The 22,345-nt window shown below is 39.6% G+C and overlaps 1 protein-coding gene across 2 annotated transcripts in view; it reads right to left on the bottom strand.

The window, feature by feature from the left end:
• TRIM24 (tripartite motif containing 24) overlaps positions 1 to 22,345 on the bottom strand; it is a 109,292-nt gene that overhangs the window by 49,442 nt on the left and 37,505 nt on the right. For both annotated transcript variants that reach the window (XM_070423984.1, XM_070423985.1), the window contains exons 3-4: positions 6,985 to 7,132; positions 5,070 to 5,202 (exon numbers count right to left, since the gene is read on the bottom strand). In XM_070423984.1, the coding sequence (XP_070280085.1) occupies positions 5,070 to 5,202; positions 6,985 to 7,132 (281 nt within the window). The remainder of the gene's footprint in view (positions 1 to 5,069; positions 5,203 to 6,984; positions 7,133 to 22,345) is intronic.

Raw genomic sequence — 22,345 nt, 5'->3', positions numbered from 1 at the left:
CCAAAAAGTAATAACAAATATTTAGGCAGATTTAACTATTTTACAATTTCATAATTATGAAAGTTTGATGCTTATAAACATTTTGAAGATCATTTTAAAATAATAAGCCCTTTTAAAATATTTAACTTAGAAGTGAAGATGATAGCCTCTGACAAATAAGATGACTCAAGAGTATCTTAAGAGAAAGACAATGATGTAAATGATACATATGAAGATTTTCATTGGAAGTTTTTCATAAAATGTATAAATACAGTATTTTACATAATGTAATTTGAAAGTATAATTAAATTAAAGAGGGTGGTCAAAGTTAGAAAAAAAGAAAACAGATAATTTCATTCAATTTCCTTTGTACTTAATCATATTTGTAAAACCATGACTGTTTAAATTCCTTCTTAGGTAACAAGACTTTTATTTTAAACTTTTTTTCATTACTACGCTGTTTGGGATCCTAATACAGTGTAATGTTGAATGAAATGGTCAAAATGGTCATCTTTATCTTCTTCCTAAACTCAAAGTAAAAACTTTGAATATTCCATTTATGATGTTTACTAGTTCTTTTCATAATCTTTAGCAGGTTTGGGAAATTTCCTTTTATTCCTAGTTTGCTAAGATATATATATATACATACACACACACACACACACACACACACACACACACACACACACATATATACATATATATGTTTAAATGTTTTCATATTGATTTTAGACAAAGAGGAAGTTAGAGGGAGAAACATATATCAATTGCCTCTGTATGCACCCTGACGGGACAGAACCCACAACCTGAGCATGTGCCATGACTGGGTATTGAACCGGTGACCTTTTGGTGCACAGGACGATGCTCTACCTAGCCACACCAGCCAGGGCAATCATGGGTTATATTTTTAATTTAATGTTTCTTCTGCCTCTACTGAGATGGTTATATAATTTTTCCTTTATTCTTTAAAGATATGAATTACATGATGATTTTCAGATGTTAAATAAACTTTGTATTACTAATAAGGCCAACTTGGTTATGATTACATTATCCAAAAATCATAATACTACTGAATTTGGTTTCCCAATTTATCTCTTAGAATTTTATTATTCAACTAGAGGCCCAGTGCACGAAATCTGTGCATGGGGGGTGTCCCTCAGCCCGGCCTGCACCCTTTCCAATCCGGGACCCCTCGGGGGATGTCCGACTACCGGTTTAGGACTGATCCCCTTTGGGATCGGGCCTAAACCGGCAGTCAGACATCCCTCTCGCAATCCAGAACCACTGGCTCCTAACCACTCACCTGCCTGCCTAATGCCCCCAACTGCCCTCCCCTGCCAGCCTGATATCGCCCCTAACTGCTCTCCCCTGCTGGCCTGATTGCCCCTAGCTGCCTCTGCCTGGGTCCCCACCACATGGCTTTGTCTGGAAGATGGCCCGTCGGCCTGGTCTAATTAGCATATTACCCTTTTATTAGTATAGATTACAGTTTACATTCAATATTATTTTGTATTAGTTTCAGGTGTACAGTGTAGTGGGTAAACAATAATATACTTTACAACTGCTTAGAATTTTTAGGTTCATCTCATGGGTGAGACTACTCTGTAATTTTCTATTTTTACTCCTCATAATCAGTGAAGTTTACCTGGATTTGTATTTTACTTTATGGGAAAATTATAAATCATGGATTTACATGAAATTGAAGGACTAATCTAATTTTCTATTTTTTTTGTACTAGTTTTGGTAAGCTGTACTTTCTAAGAATTATCCCATTTCATGTAAAAATTTTCTATTGACAGATATCCTTTTTAATTTTTTAAATATATTTTTCACTATTGATAGTAGTACAGATATCTCCCATTTTTACAGATATCCTTTTATACTTTTTAATTCCTTTACAAAATACCCCCTTATTCCTATTATTTGGGCCTGCTCCCTTCTTAATCACTCATAAAAAGATTTGGTAATTTTACTAGTCTTTCTGAAAGATCCAATTTTTGGCTTTGACTATTTCATTAATTTCTGCACTTGTCTTTATTATATCCCTTTCCCCACTTACTTAAGGTTTAATTTACTCATTCTAACTTGAGATAAATGTTTAACACATTCATTTTTTAATCCTATTTAATATATGCAATTGTATATTTCTTTCTAATCATGGTTTTAGCAGTATTATTTCAGAAATATTTTCATTATCATTCAGATAAAAATATTTTCTAGTATACTATATCAGGATTTCTTTTTTTACACTTTATTAACTAATTTTGAAATAATTTTAAAGATCAATTTGCAATAGTACAGAGTTCTCACATATACCTTACACTGCTTAGCTTTTCAAATATTGCCTCCTCAACAGCCCTTTAATTCCTTAATAATTAGTATGCCATTTCCTAAAAAGGATCTTCTATTGTTTACCCATAATTATAGGAAAATTGACATTGAGATAATACTTCCATCTAATCTACAGACCATATACCAATTATGTCATTTGTCTCACTAATGTCCTCTATATTTCTTCTCCCTCTAATCCAGGATACCATCCAGGATAATACATCATTACATTTTGTTTTCATGTGAACTGTATTCCTTCATTTTCAAATATTTGGAGATTTTTCTCATCTATTATTATTTTCCAGATTAACTGCAGAGTTTACACAAGACTTTATATGATTTTAATCCTTTGAAATTTAAGACTGCTCTGGCATGATTAAATTCTTCCTATTTATGTTTGAAAAGAATGTGTATTGGGTACAGTATTTCTTAATGTCCATGAGGTTACTTATTGTTATTTGAATTTTATGGAAATATCCTTATTTTTTAGTGTGCTTGTTTTGTCAATTATTGAGATGTTAAATTTCCCACTCTAACTGTAGATTTGTTTATTTGTTCTAAGTTGTTATTTTTCTTTACATATTTTTCTTTTTATTATTTTCTTTTTCTCTCTATATTTTAAAGCGCATAAATTTAGAACTGTTGTATCTTTTAGATGAAGAAAACCATTTTTCATTATAAAGTTTCCCCCTTTATCTCAATGCATTTTGCTATGCCAACTTGCCTTTGGTTGGTGTTTGTATGGCACATCTTTACCTGTCCTTTTTATATACTCAGGTTTTAGATGTTTCTGCAACACACTTTCTATTTTCTTCTTATCCAGCCTGAAATATTTTGAACATTTTATCTATTTAAATTTATTATAATTACAATACATTTATAGATCTATCAAGTTCTAATTTAATCTGCTCTTTGTTGCTTTTTCTTTCTTTGACCTGTGTTTACCAGCCGTGGGCAAACTATGGCCTGCGGGCTGGATCCGCCCGTTTGAAATGAATAAAACTAAAAAAAAAAAGACCGTACCCTTTTATGTAATGATGTTTACTTTGAATTTATATTAGTTCACACAAACACTCCCTCCATGCTTTTGTTCCGGCCCTCCGGTCCAGTTTAAGAACCCATTGTGGCCCTCCAGTCAAAAAATTTGCCCACCCCTGGTTTAGACTGATTAATTATTAATTATTATATTCTCCCCCCCACAAATACTTTTACTATTCTTTCAGTGACTACTCCAGATATTACACAACACAGATCTTGACTTATCACCTAATAATGATTTTTATATTCTTACCCTCCATCCTAAATTATTCATAAGCCTTAGACCATGAACTCCACATCCTCCTAACACCGTGGTTGGCAAACTGCGGCTCGGGAGCCACATGTGGCTCTTTGGCCCCTTGAGTGTGGTTCTTCCTAAGCCTTAGGAGTACCCTAATTAAGTTAATAACAATGTACCTACCTATATAGTTTAAGTTTAAAAAATTTGGCTCTCAAAAGAAATTTCAATCGTTGCACTGTTGATATTTGGCTCTGTTGACTAATGAGTTTGCCAACCACTGTCCTAACATGTCTGCTGTGTGATATACAACACAAATAATGCAAACCAACTAGATATTTTTATTGCTTTCTAAGTCAATATTTATTCAGATTTACAAATGCTTATTTTAACTGCTCTTATTCTGCCACGCATCATCTGCCATTTTTCTTCTGTCTAAAGTGTACTTTAGCCCACCCAGCATGGCTCAGTGGTTGAGCATCAACCTATGAACCAGCAGGTCATGGTTCGATTCCCCATCAAGGGCACATACCTGGGGTTTTGGGCTCAATCCCCAATAGGGGGCGTGCAGGAGGCAGCCGATCAATGATTTTCTCTCATTATTGATGTTTCTATCTCTCACTCCCTTTCCCTTCCTCTCTGAAATAAAAATATATAAAAATTTAAAGAATGAAATAAGTAAAACAATATGTGGGGGCTAGTGGTTCTTAGCTCAGGGTGATCTTGCTCCCAGGACCATGCATTTTTAGTTGTGACAACTGGGAGGATGCTACTGGAATCTAGTGAATAGAGGTCAAAGATGCAGCCAAATACCACATAAAGCATCGAACAGCCCCCACACAAAGAATGATCTCTGGCCCAAAATGTCAATAGTGCCAAAGTTGAAATATCCTATATGATAAAAGCCTAATATGCCAAGTGTCCGGTCATCCGTTCAACCAATCAAAGCGTAATATGCTAATGATATGCTAAGGTTGCTCAACCACTCGCTATGACATGCACTGACCACCAGGGGGGCAGACGATCAACGGGTCAACCAGTTGCTATGATGTACACTGACCACCAGTGGGCAGATGATCAACCAGTCAACCAGTCGCTATGATGTGCACTAACCACCAGAGGGTAGATGCTCAACGCAGGATCTGCCCCCTGGTGATCAGTGCGCTCCCACAGGGGGAGCACCGCTCAGCCAGAAGCCAGGCTCACAGCTGGTGAATGCAGCGGTAGTGGCAGGAGACTCTCCCGCCTCTGCAGCAGTCAGACATCCCCCAAGTGCTCCCGGACTGCGAGAGGGTGCAGGCTAAGCTGAGGGACCCCCCGCCCCCCACATCCCAGTGCATGAATTTCATGCAACAGGCCTCTAGTTCCTGAATAGGCCAAACAAAACATTATCTGCAGACTGCCATTTGGTTGGGTGCCAGCAGTCCTCTACTTTCATAAAGCTGTATTACAAATCTATGTATATAATGAAAGATGTTGGTACCTATGCTCTTTATGTTCTAATAACTGGCAATCCCGACATGTCAGTTTGTCGCATGTTTCACAGTAAAGCTTTAGCTGCTCCTTCTTATGAAAGGGACAAAATACTGGTCGCTGACTCGTCACACCAACTGCTTCTGGAGAAACAATGAGAGCCAAAAAAAAAGAAAATTAATGTAATTGAATAGTAAATAATTAGATTCTACTGAGATATAAAAGAACTACAAACAATTTCATCAACAACATCACTACTTCTAGGTTTTACATCTGTTAAAATGTTAAGTATTCTTGGCATTTCAGAAGGAAAATATAAATGAGCTCTTCACTTTTCAATGTGTAAATTCCAATTATAATTCAGAAAAAAATGTGGTTAAAAATATGCTTTATAAAATTAAAAAATCTTAATGTCCCAGATAAGTGAGTGTGAACCAATTTGATGTTTTCTTATTCCAAGTACGGGGGGACATTTTTTAAAATGCAATTCAGAAAATATAATAAAGATGTGGCTAAAAAAATTTTTACCACTTTTGCAAAAATACTAACAAAGGATACCCATCAACACAAGTAATTATAAAGTTTTCACTATTATACAGTCATCCGTGTAACTTTACAATAGTTAACCAGCATAGGTATAAAATTGGGCAATACTTACTATAATGTTAAATGGAAAAAATCAGAATACAAATAAATATGATTAATTAAACAGTTATCTAATAATTTAAAGTAAAATCCAAACATTTCAGAAATAATCTCACCTTCAGAGATAATCAATATTAATAACCTGGTATGTGTTCCTTTGGCTGTTTTTCTACATAACTATATATATTAGTGGGTATTTTGTTTTATAAAATTTAAAAAATAGCACTATACTTATTGTCTTGTAAACTGTTTTTTTTTCCCCACTTACCTCTATGTTAGCTATCTTTCTATGTTAGTAAATACATCTATGTATTTATTAACTATACTAGAGGCCCAGTGCACGGATTCGTGCACACTGAAAGGAAATTAATTAGAAGGTGGCTGGCAGGGCAGGACTGGGCAAGATGGACTGGACACGCCCTGGAGCCAACCTCCTGCTGTCCCTCTCCAGCCGGCTGCACCTGGGGCAGTGGCAGGGCTCCAAGGGCATCTGTGGAGTGAGCAGGGTCCCTCTGGCAGGCGGGGTCCCTCAGCCTGGCCTGAGGGGATTCGGCCAAAACCGGCAGTCTGAAATCCCCTGAGGGGACCTGGAGTGCAAGAGGGCACTCTGCAAAGTTGCTGTCGCTCGGCAGCTCCTGCGTTAAGTGTCTGCCCCCTGGTGGTCAGAGCGCTTCATAGCTACCAGTTGGACGGTCGCTTAGGCTTTTGTATATATAGACAGTATTCCATCAAAAGGATATACTACCTGATAGTGGGCATTTAAATGTTTCTCATTTTTCAATATTGTGTGTTAGTGTTAAAACAAACAAATGAAATGTAAAAGTCATTGAATGTTTCTGTAAGACAAATTCCTAGTAATAGAATTGTTGGGCCAAATGGTAATTTATATATACATAATTAAATAGTACTCCAAAAAACTGTACCAATTTGTACTCCTACTCGGGTAGACTATTAGCTTACTAATAAGGTTTTCTCAGTATTTTTAATCTTCAACAATTTTATTTAAAAACAAAGAAATATTTCACAATCTTTAGGTGCATTTCTTTAATAATGGAGATGGAAACTTGACACATTCATCAACCATTTGCATTTCTTTTAAGAGTCTGTTTATAACCTCTTATTTTTCTGTCCAATTCTCTTCACAACTTGTAAACACATTTAATATTTTTTTCCAAGCACATGATATTGCTTATAAGTGTATCAAAACATGTCAGCGTAGAAAAGAAAAAAAAATGGTGGGAGGAATAGAGAAAAGGAGATTAAAAGAACTAATTCATTACCTGGAGATACTTCCTCTTTCTGCCTCACAGTATGGTCTTTTGTGAACTTCACCCTTTGATGAGCTCTGATGCATGTCTTACAGAGCCATTCAACACACTCTACACAAAACCCATTAGCTTCTGCATTGTCCTCACAGCTTGTACATACCTAAAAGAAACATATCACATCAATTTTTGAGAAAAATGAAAAGGTGGTCACAACACTAGTCATATGGAAATGATACAACCATACTTGACTCTATCAGTTATCTTCTAAACTGGGTTTGTAAATTTAAACTGACATTATGCTTATTTATTTTGTTTTGTTAATCCTTACTCGAGGATATTTTTTCCACTGAATTTTAGACAGAGTGGAAGGGAGGGGGTGAGACAGAGAGAGAGAAATATCAATTGGTTGCCTCCCACACATGCCGTGACCTGAGGCCAGGACTGAGCTTGCAACCAAGGTATGTGCCCTTGATCAGAATCGAAACCAGGAACCCTTCAGTCTGAGGGCCAATGCTCTTACCACTGATAAAACTGGCTAGGGCCTGACATTATGTTTTAAACTATAAACATATGAAATGGAAATATAAGGACACTGTCCTTAGTACCATACAGCAAATATTGCAGGCACTATGCTAAGTGTTGAGGTTACAACAATCAGGAAAAGCAAGCACAGTGCCTGCCCTTGTGATACCAAGTCTCACAGATGGAATATGGGTTCAAATCCCAGTTCCCCCACTTACCAGCTGAGTACTCTTGGGCGGGTTATTTAGAATGCTTATGCTTATTTATTTAAGATTTTTAAATTGATTTTGAGGGAGAGAGGAAGGGAAATAGGGAGAGGAGGAGAAACATTGATGTGAGAGGTAAACATCGATTGGCTGTCTCCTGCATGCCCCGCACCAGGGATCAAGCCCGAAATCCAGGTTATGTGCCCTGACTGAGAATCAAACCTGCAACTTTTTGGTGCACAGGACGCTGCCCAACAGAGCCACATAGGCCAGGCCTAGAATGCTCATGTTTAAAATGATGGTAGTAATACAGAATTTACTGAGTAGTTGTGAAGATTAAATATGAGACAAACATTACTGGAATAATCACACTAATACATAATTACAAACTGAGAAGTGCTATAAAAGAAAAGGTATGAGACACTGTTAACAACGTACAGTTGGGGAAACTGATTTCACTTTAGTGGGGTTGCAGGGAGGGGAAAAGTGAGAGGTGAGATTACTCAGACAAGGCTTTCTCTAAGGAGATCATATTAGCACCAAAATATGAAAGTTGAGTCATCAATTACTGATGACAAGCCTTTTAGGCAGAGAGAACAGTATGTACAAAAGCCTCCAGCAAAAAGACCATAGCAGGTTCAAAGTGCTGACAGAAAAGTAGTATGGCTAAAGTGGAGAGATTAAGGGGAAGACTGGCAAGAGAAGCTGGTGACATAGCAGGCAACAGCCAGGTCAAACAGGATCACAAGGCAATTTGGTCTCTGACTAAATAAGTCTCTTAAAAGCTTTTAAGCAGTAAGTGAAATGGCCAAATATGCATTTTTAAAATCACCACCACTGCAATTGTAGACATGAGATTAAAAAGGGGGCAAGTGTTCCAGCATAGAGAAAAATAGGAGGCTTCTTCAGTGGTTTAGGTGAAAATGGGAGGAAGTGGAGATAAATAAGGAGACTTAGAAAGTAAAACAGCCTGGCTGGAGTGGTTCAGTGGTTGAGCGTCGACCTAGGAACCAGGAGGTCATGGTTTGATTCCTGATCGGGACATATGCCTTGGTTGCGAGCTCAATCCCCAGTGTGGGGCATGACGGAGGCAGCTGATGAATGATTCTCTCTCTCTCTCTCAGTGTTGATGTTTCTAGCTCTCTTTCCTCTCCCTTCCTCTTTAAATTATATATATATATATATATATATATATATATATATATGTGTGTGTATATATATATATATATATATATATATATGTGTATATATATATATATATATGTATATTATATCAATATGGAAGTAAGACAGACTGGTTTATAGAATGTCCAGCATATGGGAGGTAAAGAAGATAATTCCTATTGAAAGGGCGAGGGCTAGGCCCTCCACCTTGCCCCAGGGTAAGGACTACGCCCTCCACCTTGCCCCAGGGTAAGGGCTACGCCCTCCATCTTGCCCCAGGGTAAGTGCTCCATCTTACCTTGGCCACGTGTTTGGCAAGGAGCTTCTTCCCGGAAGTCTAAGCCTCTGCTAGCCACACCCAGGAACAAGACACCGACTTGTGCCTGGCCAATCAGCAGAGCACAGTCCTTTCTCCTCCCCTTACTCCAACTCCCCCTATATAACCAGTCTCCACACAGAGTTATCTCTCTCTGCTTCCTGCTGCTGTGTCGGCAAGGTGGGGGAGCCGAGCTAGCTCGAATAAAGACTCTTATGCTTTTGCATCGGACATGGCTGGCTCCCTGATGTGGTTTCTTGGGGATCCTGAAATCTGGGCATAACACCTATATTTCCAGCTTAGATTACACCATGTACATAGTGTTTCCAGTTACACAACCTATAAGTTGTTATTATAACATTAGTGATTGAGGGATGGAAAAATTTCCTCCTCAGTCAGTGGTTTACATTAGCTGAATTCCAAGTTACCTGGACAATATTTCTATTAACTAAAACCTCCCTTTTTTAGGTCTTATCATCTTCAACCTTTCTAACATCATTTGATGCCACTCACTCCTACTTCCTAGAAATCATTTGGATTCCTCGAAACCTCCGGATCCACTTATCTGTCTGAATGCCCCTGAATCGTACCACCACTCTTTTTCCTTTGATTCTGTAGATTTTTGTTGGATGTTGAGATTGGTCTCATTCACTCTCTTAGCTTCAACTGTCACTTCAATAAGGATGCCCCCCCTAAAACAGTCTCCACACAATGCTTCAAAAACGAATAAAGGATCTCTATGTATATGGCTAGGAAGGGATCTCTAGTACTATATAAAGTAAAATTTAAAAAGAAAAGTGAAAAAGCAAGCATGCCAATGCTTGTTTAAGAAAAGATGGGGTTTGGATGGGATGACTTATTTGCTTATATTGTTAAAACATAAGATTACTCAAAATTATATATAAATAATATTAAAAATCCTATCTAATAAAAGAGAAACATGGTAATTAGCAGTACCTCCACTGCCCTTCCCATTGGCTAATCAGGGCAATATGCAAATTAACTGCCAGCCAAGATGGTGGCCGGCAGCCAGGCAGCTTGAAGCTAACATGAGGCTTGCTTACTTCAGTGACAGAGGACTCCAACGTTCCCCGCCTGCCGCTGCCGGCCTCTGAGCTTGCAGTTTGAAACATTGTAACAAATATAGAAGCTAAACAAAACCCCAGAAACCTGCTTTCAGCTAGCCAGGCTTCAGCCAGCCAGACCACAACATTGTTTCAATAATAGAACCCAAACAAACCAGATACCTGCTTTCAGCAGCCGAGGCCTAAGAGCTGGAGCCAAGCCTCAGAGCTAAAGCTGGCCCAGAATAAAAAAAAAAAAAGAAAAAAAGGAGCAGTTGGGAGCTTCAGTCACCCGCCAGCCTGAAAACGGCCCTCAGCCCCTCACCCAGACTGGCCAGGCACCCCAGTGAGGACCCCCACCCTGAAGGGTGTGTGACCAACTACAAACAGCCATCATCCCCTCATCCAGGCTGGCCAGGCACCCCAGTGGGGACCCTCACCCTGATCCAGGACACCCTTCAGGGCAAACCAGCCGGCCCCCACCCGTGCACCAGGCCTCTATCCTATATAGTAAAAGGGTAATATGCCTCCCAGCACCGGGATCAGTGTGACAGGGGGCAGCACCCAAACCCCCTGATTGCCCTGCGGCTCTGTGTGTGACAGGGGGCGGGGCCACAACCCCCTGATCGGCCCTGCTCTGTTCGTGACAGGGTGCGGCGCCCCAACCCCCCAACCCCCACGGGCACTGCTCTGTGTGTGACGGGGTAGAGCCATAACCTCCCCATCGGCCCTGCCCTGAGTGTGACAATGGCGGCGCCCAACCCCCTGATCGGCCCTGCTCTGTTCGTGACAGGGTGCGGCGCCCCAACCCCCCGCCCCCTACGGGCACTGCTCTGTGTGTGATGGGGTAGAGCCATAACCTCCCCATTGGCCCTGCCCTGAGTGTGACAGGGGGCGGCGCCCCAACACCCTGATCTGCCCTCCTCTGTGTGTGACAGGGGGCGGTGCCCCAACTCCCCTATCGGCCCTACTCTGTGAGTGACAGGGGGGAGCTCCCCAACCCCCTGATGGGCCCTGCTCTGTGTGTGACAGGGGGGAGCTCCCCAACCCCCTGATCGGCCCTGCTCTGTGGGTGACAGGGGGCAGCACCCCCAACCCCCTGATTGGCCCTGCTCTGTGAGTGACAGGGGGCAGTGCCCCAATCCCCTGATTGGGCCTGCTCTGTGCGTGACAGGGGGTGGTGCCGCAACCTCCCCATCGACCCTGCCTTGAGTGTGACAGGGGGCGGTGCCCCAACCCCTCAATCGGCCCTACCCTGAGCGTGACTAGGGGTGGCATCGCAACCTCCCAATCCGCCCTGCTCTGTGCATGACAGGGGGCAGCGCCCCAACTCCCCAATCGGCCCTGCTCTGAGCCCAACCAGGGGCTGCACCTAGGGATTGGGCCTGCCCTCTGCCACCCGGGAGCAGGCCTAAGCCAGCAGGTCGTTATCTCCCGAGGGGTCCCAGACTGTGAGAGGGCACAGGCCGGGCTGAGGGACCCCCTCCCCCCCACTCCCGAGTGCACAAATTTTTGTTCACCGGGCCTTTAGTAAAAGGATAAACCATTAAGGAAATTCTCTATAAGGCAGAGAATAAAACAAGGTAGTCAGGTAGATGAGATGGGGATAGATGTCTGAGTTATCTGAATACACCCTGTGCTACAGATTTTACTTTAGAACTATATAAATGTTTTATATACAGTTACACAAATTAAAAAATTTAAATCCTTAAACATCAAAAGCAAAAATGAAACAAATGAACCTGTCTTATCAAGTGGGTGGCTTAGCCATGTAGAGAATAATTATTTACTTCAAGTAACTTTAAAAGATGACGATTTGATTAAGAATCTCCAGTGCATACACATATTCTTACTATCTTTCTTGCTTTCTGTTTTGACAGACACAACTCCATAATCTCTACTTTCAGCACCAATTCTATTCTTCAGTACTCTTACTCAGCAAGCCATATTTTTGTTTTATGAGCTGGTTTCACATTACATCCCAAGAATAGGTGGTACTGCAATGCCAGAGGAAGAAAGGACTTAATCTTCTTAGTGGGCTTCCTATTTGCTGGCAATTTCTGTGCACACCACACAAAGCAGCAGTTCCTTCTTCCATAGCAACAGTTACCGCAAGCTTGTAGTTTTTCCAATACTTGTAAAACCAGCATTAGAAATATCAACATCATCAGCCTACTTTTGTTCCTCTGAGGTCTGAGATTCTAAGGCCAAAGGTTCAGAGACCATCACAAGACAAACAGCATCTCCTCTTCGGATGTTTTAAACTGACATTCCATAAGGCCCATCCTCTAACTTATAATATTCCAAACTTTGTCTTTGTTCTCAAAGCAATTTTGAAAAGGAACAAAGCTAAAAGTATCATACTATCTGATTTCAAACTATATTACAACAAGGCTATAGTAATCAAACAGTAGGTACTGGAATAAAAAGACACACAGACCAATGAAGCAGGATAGAGAACCCAAAAATAAACCCATATCTATATGGTCAATTAATATATGACAAAGGAGGCAAGAATGGGGTAAAGATAGTCTCTTCAATAAATGTTGCGTAAACTGGACTGATATGTGCAAAAGAATGAAACTACACCACTTTCTCACACAATATAAAAGAATAAACTCAAAATGGATTAAAGACTTAAAAATAACACTGAAACTATAAAACTCCTAGATGAAAACACAGGCAGTAAACTCTAACATTGCTCTCAGTAATATTATTTTGGGTAAGTCTTCTTGGGCAAGGGAAACAAAAGAAAAAAACAGTCCTAACTGGTTTGGCTCAGTTGATAGAGTGTCGGCCCACGGACTGAAGGGTTTCATTCAATTCCAGTCAAGGGCATGTACCTTGGTTGTGGGCTCGATACCCAGTAGGGGGCATGTAGGAGGCAGCTGATGGATGTTTCTCTCTCAGCAATGTTTCTAACCCTCTACCTCTCTCCCTTTCTCTCTTTATTTTATTTATTTATAAGAATTTTTGTTATGGTGTAAAAAGAATAAAAAGCTAAGAAAGAAAACAGGCACACAAAATAAAAATGGCTACAAACAGGTACCTTTCAATAATAACTTTAAACGTAAATGAACTAAATGCTCCAATCAAAAGACATCGAGTGGCTAAATGAATTAAAAAAAAACATGACTGATATATTTGCTGTCTACAAGAGACCCACCTCAGAATAAGGGATTCACATAGACTGAAAGTGAAGGGATGGAAAAATATCTTTCAGGCAAATGGAAATGAAAAAAAAAAGCTGGGGTAACAATACTTATATCGGACAAAATAGACCTCAAAGTGAAAGCCATAACAAGAGATAAGGAAGGCCACTTCATAATACTAAAGTGATCAATACAACAAGAGGATATAACCCTGACAAACATATATGCATCCAATGCAGGAGCACCCAAATACATAAAAAAAACTCCTGGAAGATATCAAAGGAGAGATCGACAACAATACAATCATAGTAGGGGACTTTAATACACCACTGACATCACTGGATAAATCCTCTAGACAAAAAATCAGCAAAGAAACAGCAATCCTAAATGACTCACTAGATCAGATGGACTTAATTGACATCTTCAGAACATTTCACCCCAAAGCCAGGGAATATACGTTCTTCTCAAGTGCACATGGAACATTTTCAAAAATAGACCACATATAGGGTCACAAGCAAAGTCTCCCCATATTCAAGAAGACGAAATCATACCAAGCATCTTCTCAGACCACAATGGCATAATAGTAGAAATAAACTACAATAAAAACAATCCAAAACACTCAAACACTTGGAAGCTGAATAGCATGTTATTAAATATTGATTGGGTTACCAATGAGATCAAAGAAGAAATTAAAAACATCCTGGAAACTAATGACAATAAAAACACAACAATCCAAAACCTATGGGACACAATGAAAGCAGTCCTGAGAGGGAAGTTTATAGCTCTACAGGCCTATCTCAAAAAACAAGAAAAAATGATAGTAAATCACCTAACTGTACAACTCAAAGAATTAGAAAGAGAGCAACAAGAAAAGGCCAGAGTGAGCAGAAGGAAGGAGATAATAAAGATTTAGAGCAGAAATAAATGACATAAAGACCAAAAAAAAAACAATACAAAAAATCAATGAAACCAAGAGCTGGTTCTTTGAAAGGATAAACAAGATTGATGAACCTCTAGCCAGGCTTACCAAGAAGCAGAGAGAGAGGACCCAAATAAACAAAATCAGAAATGATAGCGGCGAAATAACAACAGACCCCACAGAAATACAAATGATTGTTAAAAAATACTATGAACAACGCTATTCCAACAAACTAGACAACCTGGAGGAAATGGACAAATTCCTAGAAAAATACAACCTTCCAAACCCAATCAGGAAGAACCTGAAAATCTCAATAGGCCAATAACTTTGGAAGAAATTGAAGCAGTAAACAAAAAGCTTCCAGCAAACAAAAGCCTGGGGCCAGATGGCTTCACAAGGGAGTTTTACCTAACATTCAAGGAAGAACTAAAACCTATCTTCCTCAGGCTATTCCAAAAAATTCAAGAGGAAGGAACACTTCCAAGCTCATTCTATGAAGCCAGCATCGCCCTAAAACCAAAACCAGATAAAGACAACACATGAAAGAGAATTACAGGCCAATATCCCTCATGAACATAGATGCCAAAATCCTCAACAAAATCTTAGCAAATCGGATCCAGCAGTACATCAGAAGGATCATACACCATGACCAAGTAGGATTTATCCCAGGGATGCAAGGATGGTACAATATCTATAAATCAATAAACGTGATACATCACACAAACAAATTGAGAGAAAAAAACCACATAGTCATATCAATTGATGCAGAGAAAGCATTTGACAAAATCCAACACCCATTTTTGATAAAAACTCTCAGCAAGGTGGGAATAGAAGGATCATACCTCAACATAATAAAAGCCATATATGACAAACCCACAGCCAACATCATACTCAATGGACAAAAACTAACACCATTTCCCCTAAGAACAGGAACAAGACAGGGAAGCCCACTCTCACCAGTCCTGTTTGACATGGTACTGGAAGTATTAGCCATTGCGATTAGACAAGAAGAAAAAATAAAAGGCATCCAAATTGAAAAAATAAAACTGTCCTTATTCGCAGATGACATGATATTGCACATAAAAATCCCTAAAGACACCATCAAAAAACTATTAGACTTAATAAATGAATTTGACAATGTAGCAGGATACAAAATTAATGCCAAGAAATCTATGGCATTTCTATACACCAATAGTGAACTTACAGAAAGAGAGACTAAAAAAGCAATCCCATTTACCATCACACCAAAAAAATTAAGATACCTAGGAATAAGCTTAAGAGGTAAAAGACCTCTACTCAGAAAACTACAGGACACTGAAAAAAGAGATAGAGGAAGACATAAACAGATGGAAGAACACACCATGTTCATGGATTGGTAGAATCAACATCATTAAAATGTCTATACTACCCAAAGCAATATATAAATTCAACGGACTCCCCATTAAAATACCAACGGCATATTTCACAGACCTAGAATGAACTCTCCAAAAATTCATCTGTAATAAAAAAAAGACCCCGAATAGCTGCAGCGATCCTGAGAAAGAAGAACAAAGTAGGTGGGATCCAAATACCAGATATCAAGCTGTATTACAAAGCCACTGTTCTCAAAACTGCCTGGTACTGGCACGAGAACAGACATATAGATCAATGGAATAGAATAGAGAACCCAGAAATCAACCCGAACCAATATGCTCAATTGATATTTGACAAAGGAGGCAAGAACATACAATGTAGTCAAAACAGTCTCTTCAAGAAATGGTGCTGGGAAAATTGGACAGATAGATACAAAAAAATGAAACTAGACCACCAACTTACACCATACACAAAAATAAACTCAAAATGGATAAAGGACTTAAATGTAAGACGGGAAACCATAAAAATACTAGAGGAATCCAAAGGCAACAAAATCTCAGACATATGCCGAAGCAATTTCTTCACCGATACAGCTCCTAGGGCATTGGAAACTAAAGAGAAAATAAACAAATGGGACTACATCAAAATATAAAGCTTATGCACAGCAAAAGAAATCATTAACAAAACAAGAAAGCCCACTGCATGAGAGAACATATTAGCCAATGTTATCACTGATAAGGGTTTAATCTCCAACATTTATAGGGAATTCATACAACTTAACAAAAGGAAGATAAACAATCCAATCAAAAAATGGGCAAAGGACCTAATAGACACTTTTTAAAAGAGGACATTCAGAAAGCCAAGAGACATATGAAAACATGCTCAAAGTCACTAATTATCCGAGAGGTGCAAAGAAAACAACAATGAGGTAACATCTCACACCTGTCAGAATGGCCATCATCAACAAATCAACAAACAACAATTGCTGGAGAGGATGCGGAGAAAAAGGAACACTCGTGCACTGCTGGTGGGAATACAGACTGGTGCAGCCACTATGGAAGACAGTGTGGAGTTTCCTCAAAAAGTTAAAAATGGAACTCCCATTTGACCCAGTGATCCCACTTCTAGGAATATATCCCAAGAAACCAGAAACACCAATCAGAAAGGATATATGCATCCCTATGTTCATAGCAGCACAATTCACCATAGCTAAGATTTGGAAACAGCCTAAGTGCCCATCAGCAGATGAATGGATCAGAAAACTGTGGTACATCTACACAACGGAATACTATCCTCCTGTAAAAAAGAAGGAATTCTTACCATTTCCAACAGCATGGATGGAACTGGAGAGCATTATGCTAAGTGAAATAAGCCAGTCAATGAAAGAAAAATACCACATGATCTCACTCATTTATGGATAATAAAGACCATTATAAACTGATGAACAAAAATAGATTCAGAGGCAGAACAGCATCGAACAGACTGTCAAACTAAAGAAGGAAGGCCAGGGAGGTTTGGGGGGGGGGAGGGCGTGGTAAGAGATCAACCGAAGGACTTGTATGCATGCATATAAGCATAATCAATGGACACAAGACACTGGGGAGTAGGGGAGGCCAGGGGAAGGTCAAGGGGGGTGGGGAAGAGGACATATGTAATACTCTTTGTAATACTTTAAGCAATAAAACAAAATTAAAAATAAATAAATAAAATGGACTCGTAATTAAAAAGAATTTTTGTTAGTTTATTTGAGTCAAACTGTCAACAATTGCTGGGAAGCAGTACCTCAAAGGACTGGGATAATGCTCCCTCTTCCTCTCTTTAAAAATCAAAACAATATATATTTTTTTAAAAGACAAAATAAACAAATGGGACTATGTCAAACTAAGAAGTTTTTGCACATTGAAGAAAACCATCAACAAAACAAAAAGACAATTTAATGAATGAGAGAAGATAGTCACAAATGATACATCTGATAAGGGATTAATATCCAAACTACATAAGGAACTCATATAACTCAACATCAAAACAAACAATCCAATTAAAAAATGGGCAGATGCCCTGGCTGGCTTGGCTCAGTGGATAGAGCGTCAGCCTGCGGACTGAAGGGTCCCAGGTTCGATTCTGGCCAAGGGCACATGCCTGGGTTGCAGGCTCAATCTCCAGTGGGGTGCGTGCAGGAGGCAACCAATCAATGATTCTCTCTCATCATTGATGTTTCTACTCTCTCTCTCCTTCTCCCTTCCTCTCTGAAACCAATAAATATATAAAAAAAAAAAAAAATGGGCAGAGAGCCTGAATAGACATTTCTCTAAAGAGGACATACAGCCGAAACCAGTTTGGCTCGGTGGATGGTTTGGTTCGATTCCGGTCAAGGGCATGTACCTGGGTTGCGGGCACATCCCCGGTGGGAGATGTGCAGGAGGCAGCTGATCGATGTTTCTCTCTCATTGATGTTTCTAACTCTCTATCTCTCTCCCTTCCTCTCTGTAAAAAAAATCAATAAAATATATTTAAAAAAAATAAAGAGTACATACAGATAGCAAACAGACATATGAAAAGATGCTCACCATCACTAATCATCAGAGAAATGCAAGTTAAAATCACAATGAGGTATCACCTCACACCTGTCAGAATGGATATTATCAATAAATCAATAAACAAGTTGGTGAGGATGTCATAAAAAAGACTGAAATCTTGCCATTTGTGACAACATGATGGACCTAGGGGGTACTAAGCTAAGCGAAATAAACCAGACAAAGACAAATACCATATGATTTCACTTATATGTGATATCCAAAAAGAAAATAAACCAACAAATAAGACAGAAACAAACCCATAGATACAGAAAACAAAGTTATGGTTGCCAACTGGGTGAAAAATATGAAAGGATTAAGAATTACAAATTGCCATTTATAAAAATAGGCATCAGGATGTAAAGTACTGCATAGAGACTATCTTACCTAGTAATAGACAAACATGTAAATTGACCATCCCTCTGCTATGCTCACCAGCCAATCAGGAGAGTATGCAAATTAACCCAACAAAGCGGCGCAGCGAAGACGGAAGGCTCCAGGCTGGAGCAGCGAAAATGGAAGCCTCCAGGCCGGAGTGAAGGCCTGGGTCCCGGGTGCTGGAGGAAAACTGGTGCCAGCAGCCAGGGGAAGGGAAGGCCTATTGCACGAATCTCTTCATGCAACGGACCTCTAGTAGTCAATAATATTTTAATAATTATGTATGGTGTCAGATGGGTAAGAGACTTAATAAAGTAATCACTTTGTAAGTTACATAAATGTCACTATGGTGCACACCTGAAACTAATATATGACAACTACAATTTAAAACTTTTTTAATTTAAAAAGAATTAAAAACAAAATAATTAACATTAAAAATGAATTAAAATGATTTCTGATTGTACCAAAACTATCATATAACCTATAATACATAATGTAAATATTTATTTATACAGATACCTTATGTATTACATTGATATTTATTTTAATATATATGAACACATCACTATATAAATATTTTTATATATTTGGGGAAAATAATTATGTCAATGTAATTAAGGACCAATATTTCTAGTACTGTAGAAGTGAGATAAATCTATATATATAAAAACCTAAGCGATCTACACGACCAAACAACCAGAACGACTGGTCGCTATGACACGTACTAGCCACCAGGGGCCAGACACTCAAGGCAGAAGCTGCCCCCTGGTGGTCAGTGCACTCCCATAGCCAACCTCCCCCGGCCAGCCAACCTCCCACGATCCCTCCCCCCGGCCAACAGGCCCCAATTGCCCAATCGGGGCTGGGCCCTGAACTGGGGGTGGGTGGCAGCAGACGTGGCCCCTTTCCCAGGGGAGCCAAAAAGGCTGGCTCCCTCTTCAGGGCCAGTGGCCAACCTCCCATGCCCCATCCCTGCCCCCCGCCAGCAGGCCCTGATCAGCCCACTGCCCACCCACCACAGTGGTGGCGCAGTGGTGAGGGGAGGAGATGGGGGGGGGGGAGGCAGGGCACCGACGATGGTGGCATCAGCATCCGGCATCTGTTCCTTCTACGCTCGGTGACCATCGCCTCCTCTCCTGACCCTGCCGGGGCCTTCAGGCCCCGATTGGTCTGGCCCCAATCGGCCCTGATTGCCAGCCATAGGCAATCCCACCCATGCACAAAATTTGTGCACTGGGCCTCTAGTATAAAATAAAAAAAGTAAAACCCACCCTGGCTGGGTGGCTTAGTTGGTTGGTGCAGTTTCCTGTACACCAAAAGGTTTCAGGTTCGATTCCTGGTCAGGATACATATCTAAGTTGTGTGTTTGATCCGAGGCTGGGGTGCATATGGGAGTCAACTAATTGATGTTTCCCACTCTCCCTTCCTCTCTCCGTAAAGATCAATGAGAACATATTCTCGGGTGAGGATTAAAAGAAAAAAAGGTAAAACCCTATAATTATAAATTAGACTTATATATACACACTTCTGAGGTATTTTCTCTCTTTTTTTTTTAATATATTTTATTGATTTTTTTACAGAGAGGAAGGGAGATAGAGAGTTAGAAACATCGATGAGAGAGAAACATCGATCAGCTGCCTCCTGCACATCTCCCACTGGGGATGTGCCCGCAACCCTGGTACATGCCCTTGACCGGAATCGAACCCGGGACCCTTCAGTCCGCAGGCCGATGCTCTATCCACTGAGCCAAACCGGTTTCGGCTCTTTCTCTTTTTTAAAGTAAAAAGTATATTAAATCATTCTCCTCAAAGACATAGTAAAATAATCAACCCAATGGTGTTGAGCATCCTAGCACCCATATTGTGGTCTCCAAATACCTTTCCTGATTAAAAGAAACCAAGGATCCTAGAAGAAATGGCTGGTTCCAGGTCTAGAACAGAAAATGACCAGTATCTTGTCAAAAGAGAAAGCAAGAGAAACAGCAATGACTATGGTGATTGTGTCAGGAGGACTCAGGAATCAATGTGAGGCTCCTATTGCCTAATGGCACAATTTGGGCACCAATAAAAATAACTACAACACATTTTATGTTAATAATCCATGACTTTATAATGATAAACACGAACACCTACCTACCACTCAGGAGTCACCTCTGAGAAATGCTAAGAAACTAAGTCACTACTCTAAAAATTAGCAATGAGCCCAGCCAGTGTGGCTCAGCGGTTGAGTGTTGACCTATGAACCGGGAAATCAAGGTTCCATTCCAGGTCAGGGCACATACCCCGATTTGGGCTAGATCCCCAGTAGTGGATGTGCAGGAGGCAGCTGATCAATGATTCAATCATGGATGTTTCTATCTCTCTCCTCTCCCTTCCTCCGTGAAATCAAAAAATAAATATATTTTTTAAAAATTTGCCGAAGCCGGTTTGGCTCAGTGGATAGAGCGTTGGCCTGTGGACCAAAGGGTCCCAGGTTCGATTCTGGTCAAGGGCATGTACCTGGGTTGCGGACACATCCTCAGTAGGGGATGTGCAGGAGGCAGCTGATCGATGTTTCTCTCTCATCGATGTTTCTAACTCTCTATCTCCCTCCCTTCCTCTCTGTGAAAAAATCAATAAAATATATTAAAAAAATAAAAAATAAAAAATAAAATAAATAAATAAATAAATAAATAAATAAAAATTAGCAGCGAAAGGGAAAGAATCAATGTTTAACCTACCTTCCCTGCTTAACCAAAGAATAGAGAAAGAAAACTCTTTTCATTGTAGTGTTAAGATAAAGGGGAATGATAGAATGAAAATGTAATCATTTCACAAAGCCCTAATGAAATATGAATTTGGCAGTGATCACTAATGGACATAAACATCAGAAAAGAGAAAGACAACCAAACATCATATGCTTCCCAATTGAAATACAAATGGACATATGAAAGTATTTACGCACCCCCTCTCCCCTCCACCCCTCCACCCAATGGGACCTGAATCTAACCCAGCCTCTACATTTTCATTTCTAGTTTATACAAAATACAAAAGAGAGAAAAGCACATTAAATGACTTTATGGAAATGGTCAGCAAAATTCAGAATAGGGCTAACTCTACTGAACTATACCCAGTTTATCCAACAAATATGTTAGAAGAGAGGATAAAGAAAGCCAGTGAGGCAAAGGGGTAATTTGAGATTAAAGATATTTTTGAGATAAATCAACCAAACACATTGTGTAGGCCTTATTGGATTCTTATATAAACAAGCCACTGTTTAAAAACTGCAACAAATAGAGATATTTGATCAGTGTCTGAATGTTTGATAATATTAAGGAATTACTATACATTTTACACATAAATTAATATGGTGACTATATTTAAAGAAAAATTTATTTTTTCCATAGTAGTAAATACTGAAATATTTATGGATTAGATTATGTAAAACCAGAAATTAACATCAACATAATCTAGTGTTTATGGGGGGGTGTCAGGGTTATTTTACATAAAACAAGGGTTGTGGACTATTGAGTTAATGGGTACATGGTGCTAAACTCAATTTTGGGGAATGGTTGAAATTATCCATCACAAAAGTTTTTCAAACTTTATGTCCAGCTATAAACTCTTCAGAGCTCCAGTGTGACCACAGAAGACATTTCTATCTTATAGACAAGTTTGTCACATTCAAAACCAATTCTCTTCACTTCTGTCTACTTCCCTGCTCTCTTTATCTGTGGAAAGGAACCAC

Source organism: Myotis yumanensis, unplaced genomic scaffold (genome assembly GCF_028538775.1).
Source record: "Myotis yumanensis isolate MYYU_CA2020_CCGP unplaced genomic scaffold, mMyoYum1.0.hap1 SCAF_9, whole genome shotgun sequence".
NCBI classification, from domain to species: Eukaryota; Metazoa; Chordata; class Mammalia; order Chiroptera; family Vespertilionidae; genus Myotis; species Myotis yumanensis.
The sequence above is the reverse complement of the archived record's forward strand: the minus strand, read 5'-3'. Positions and strand labels throughout refer to the sequence as shown.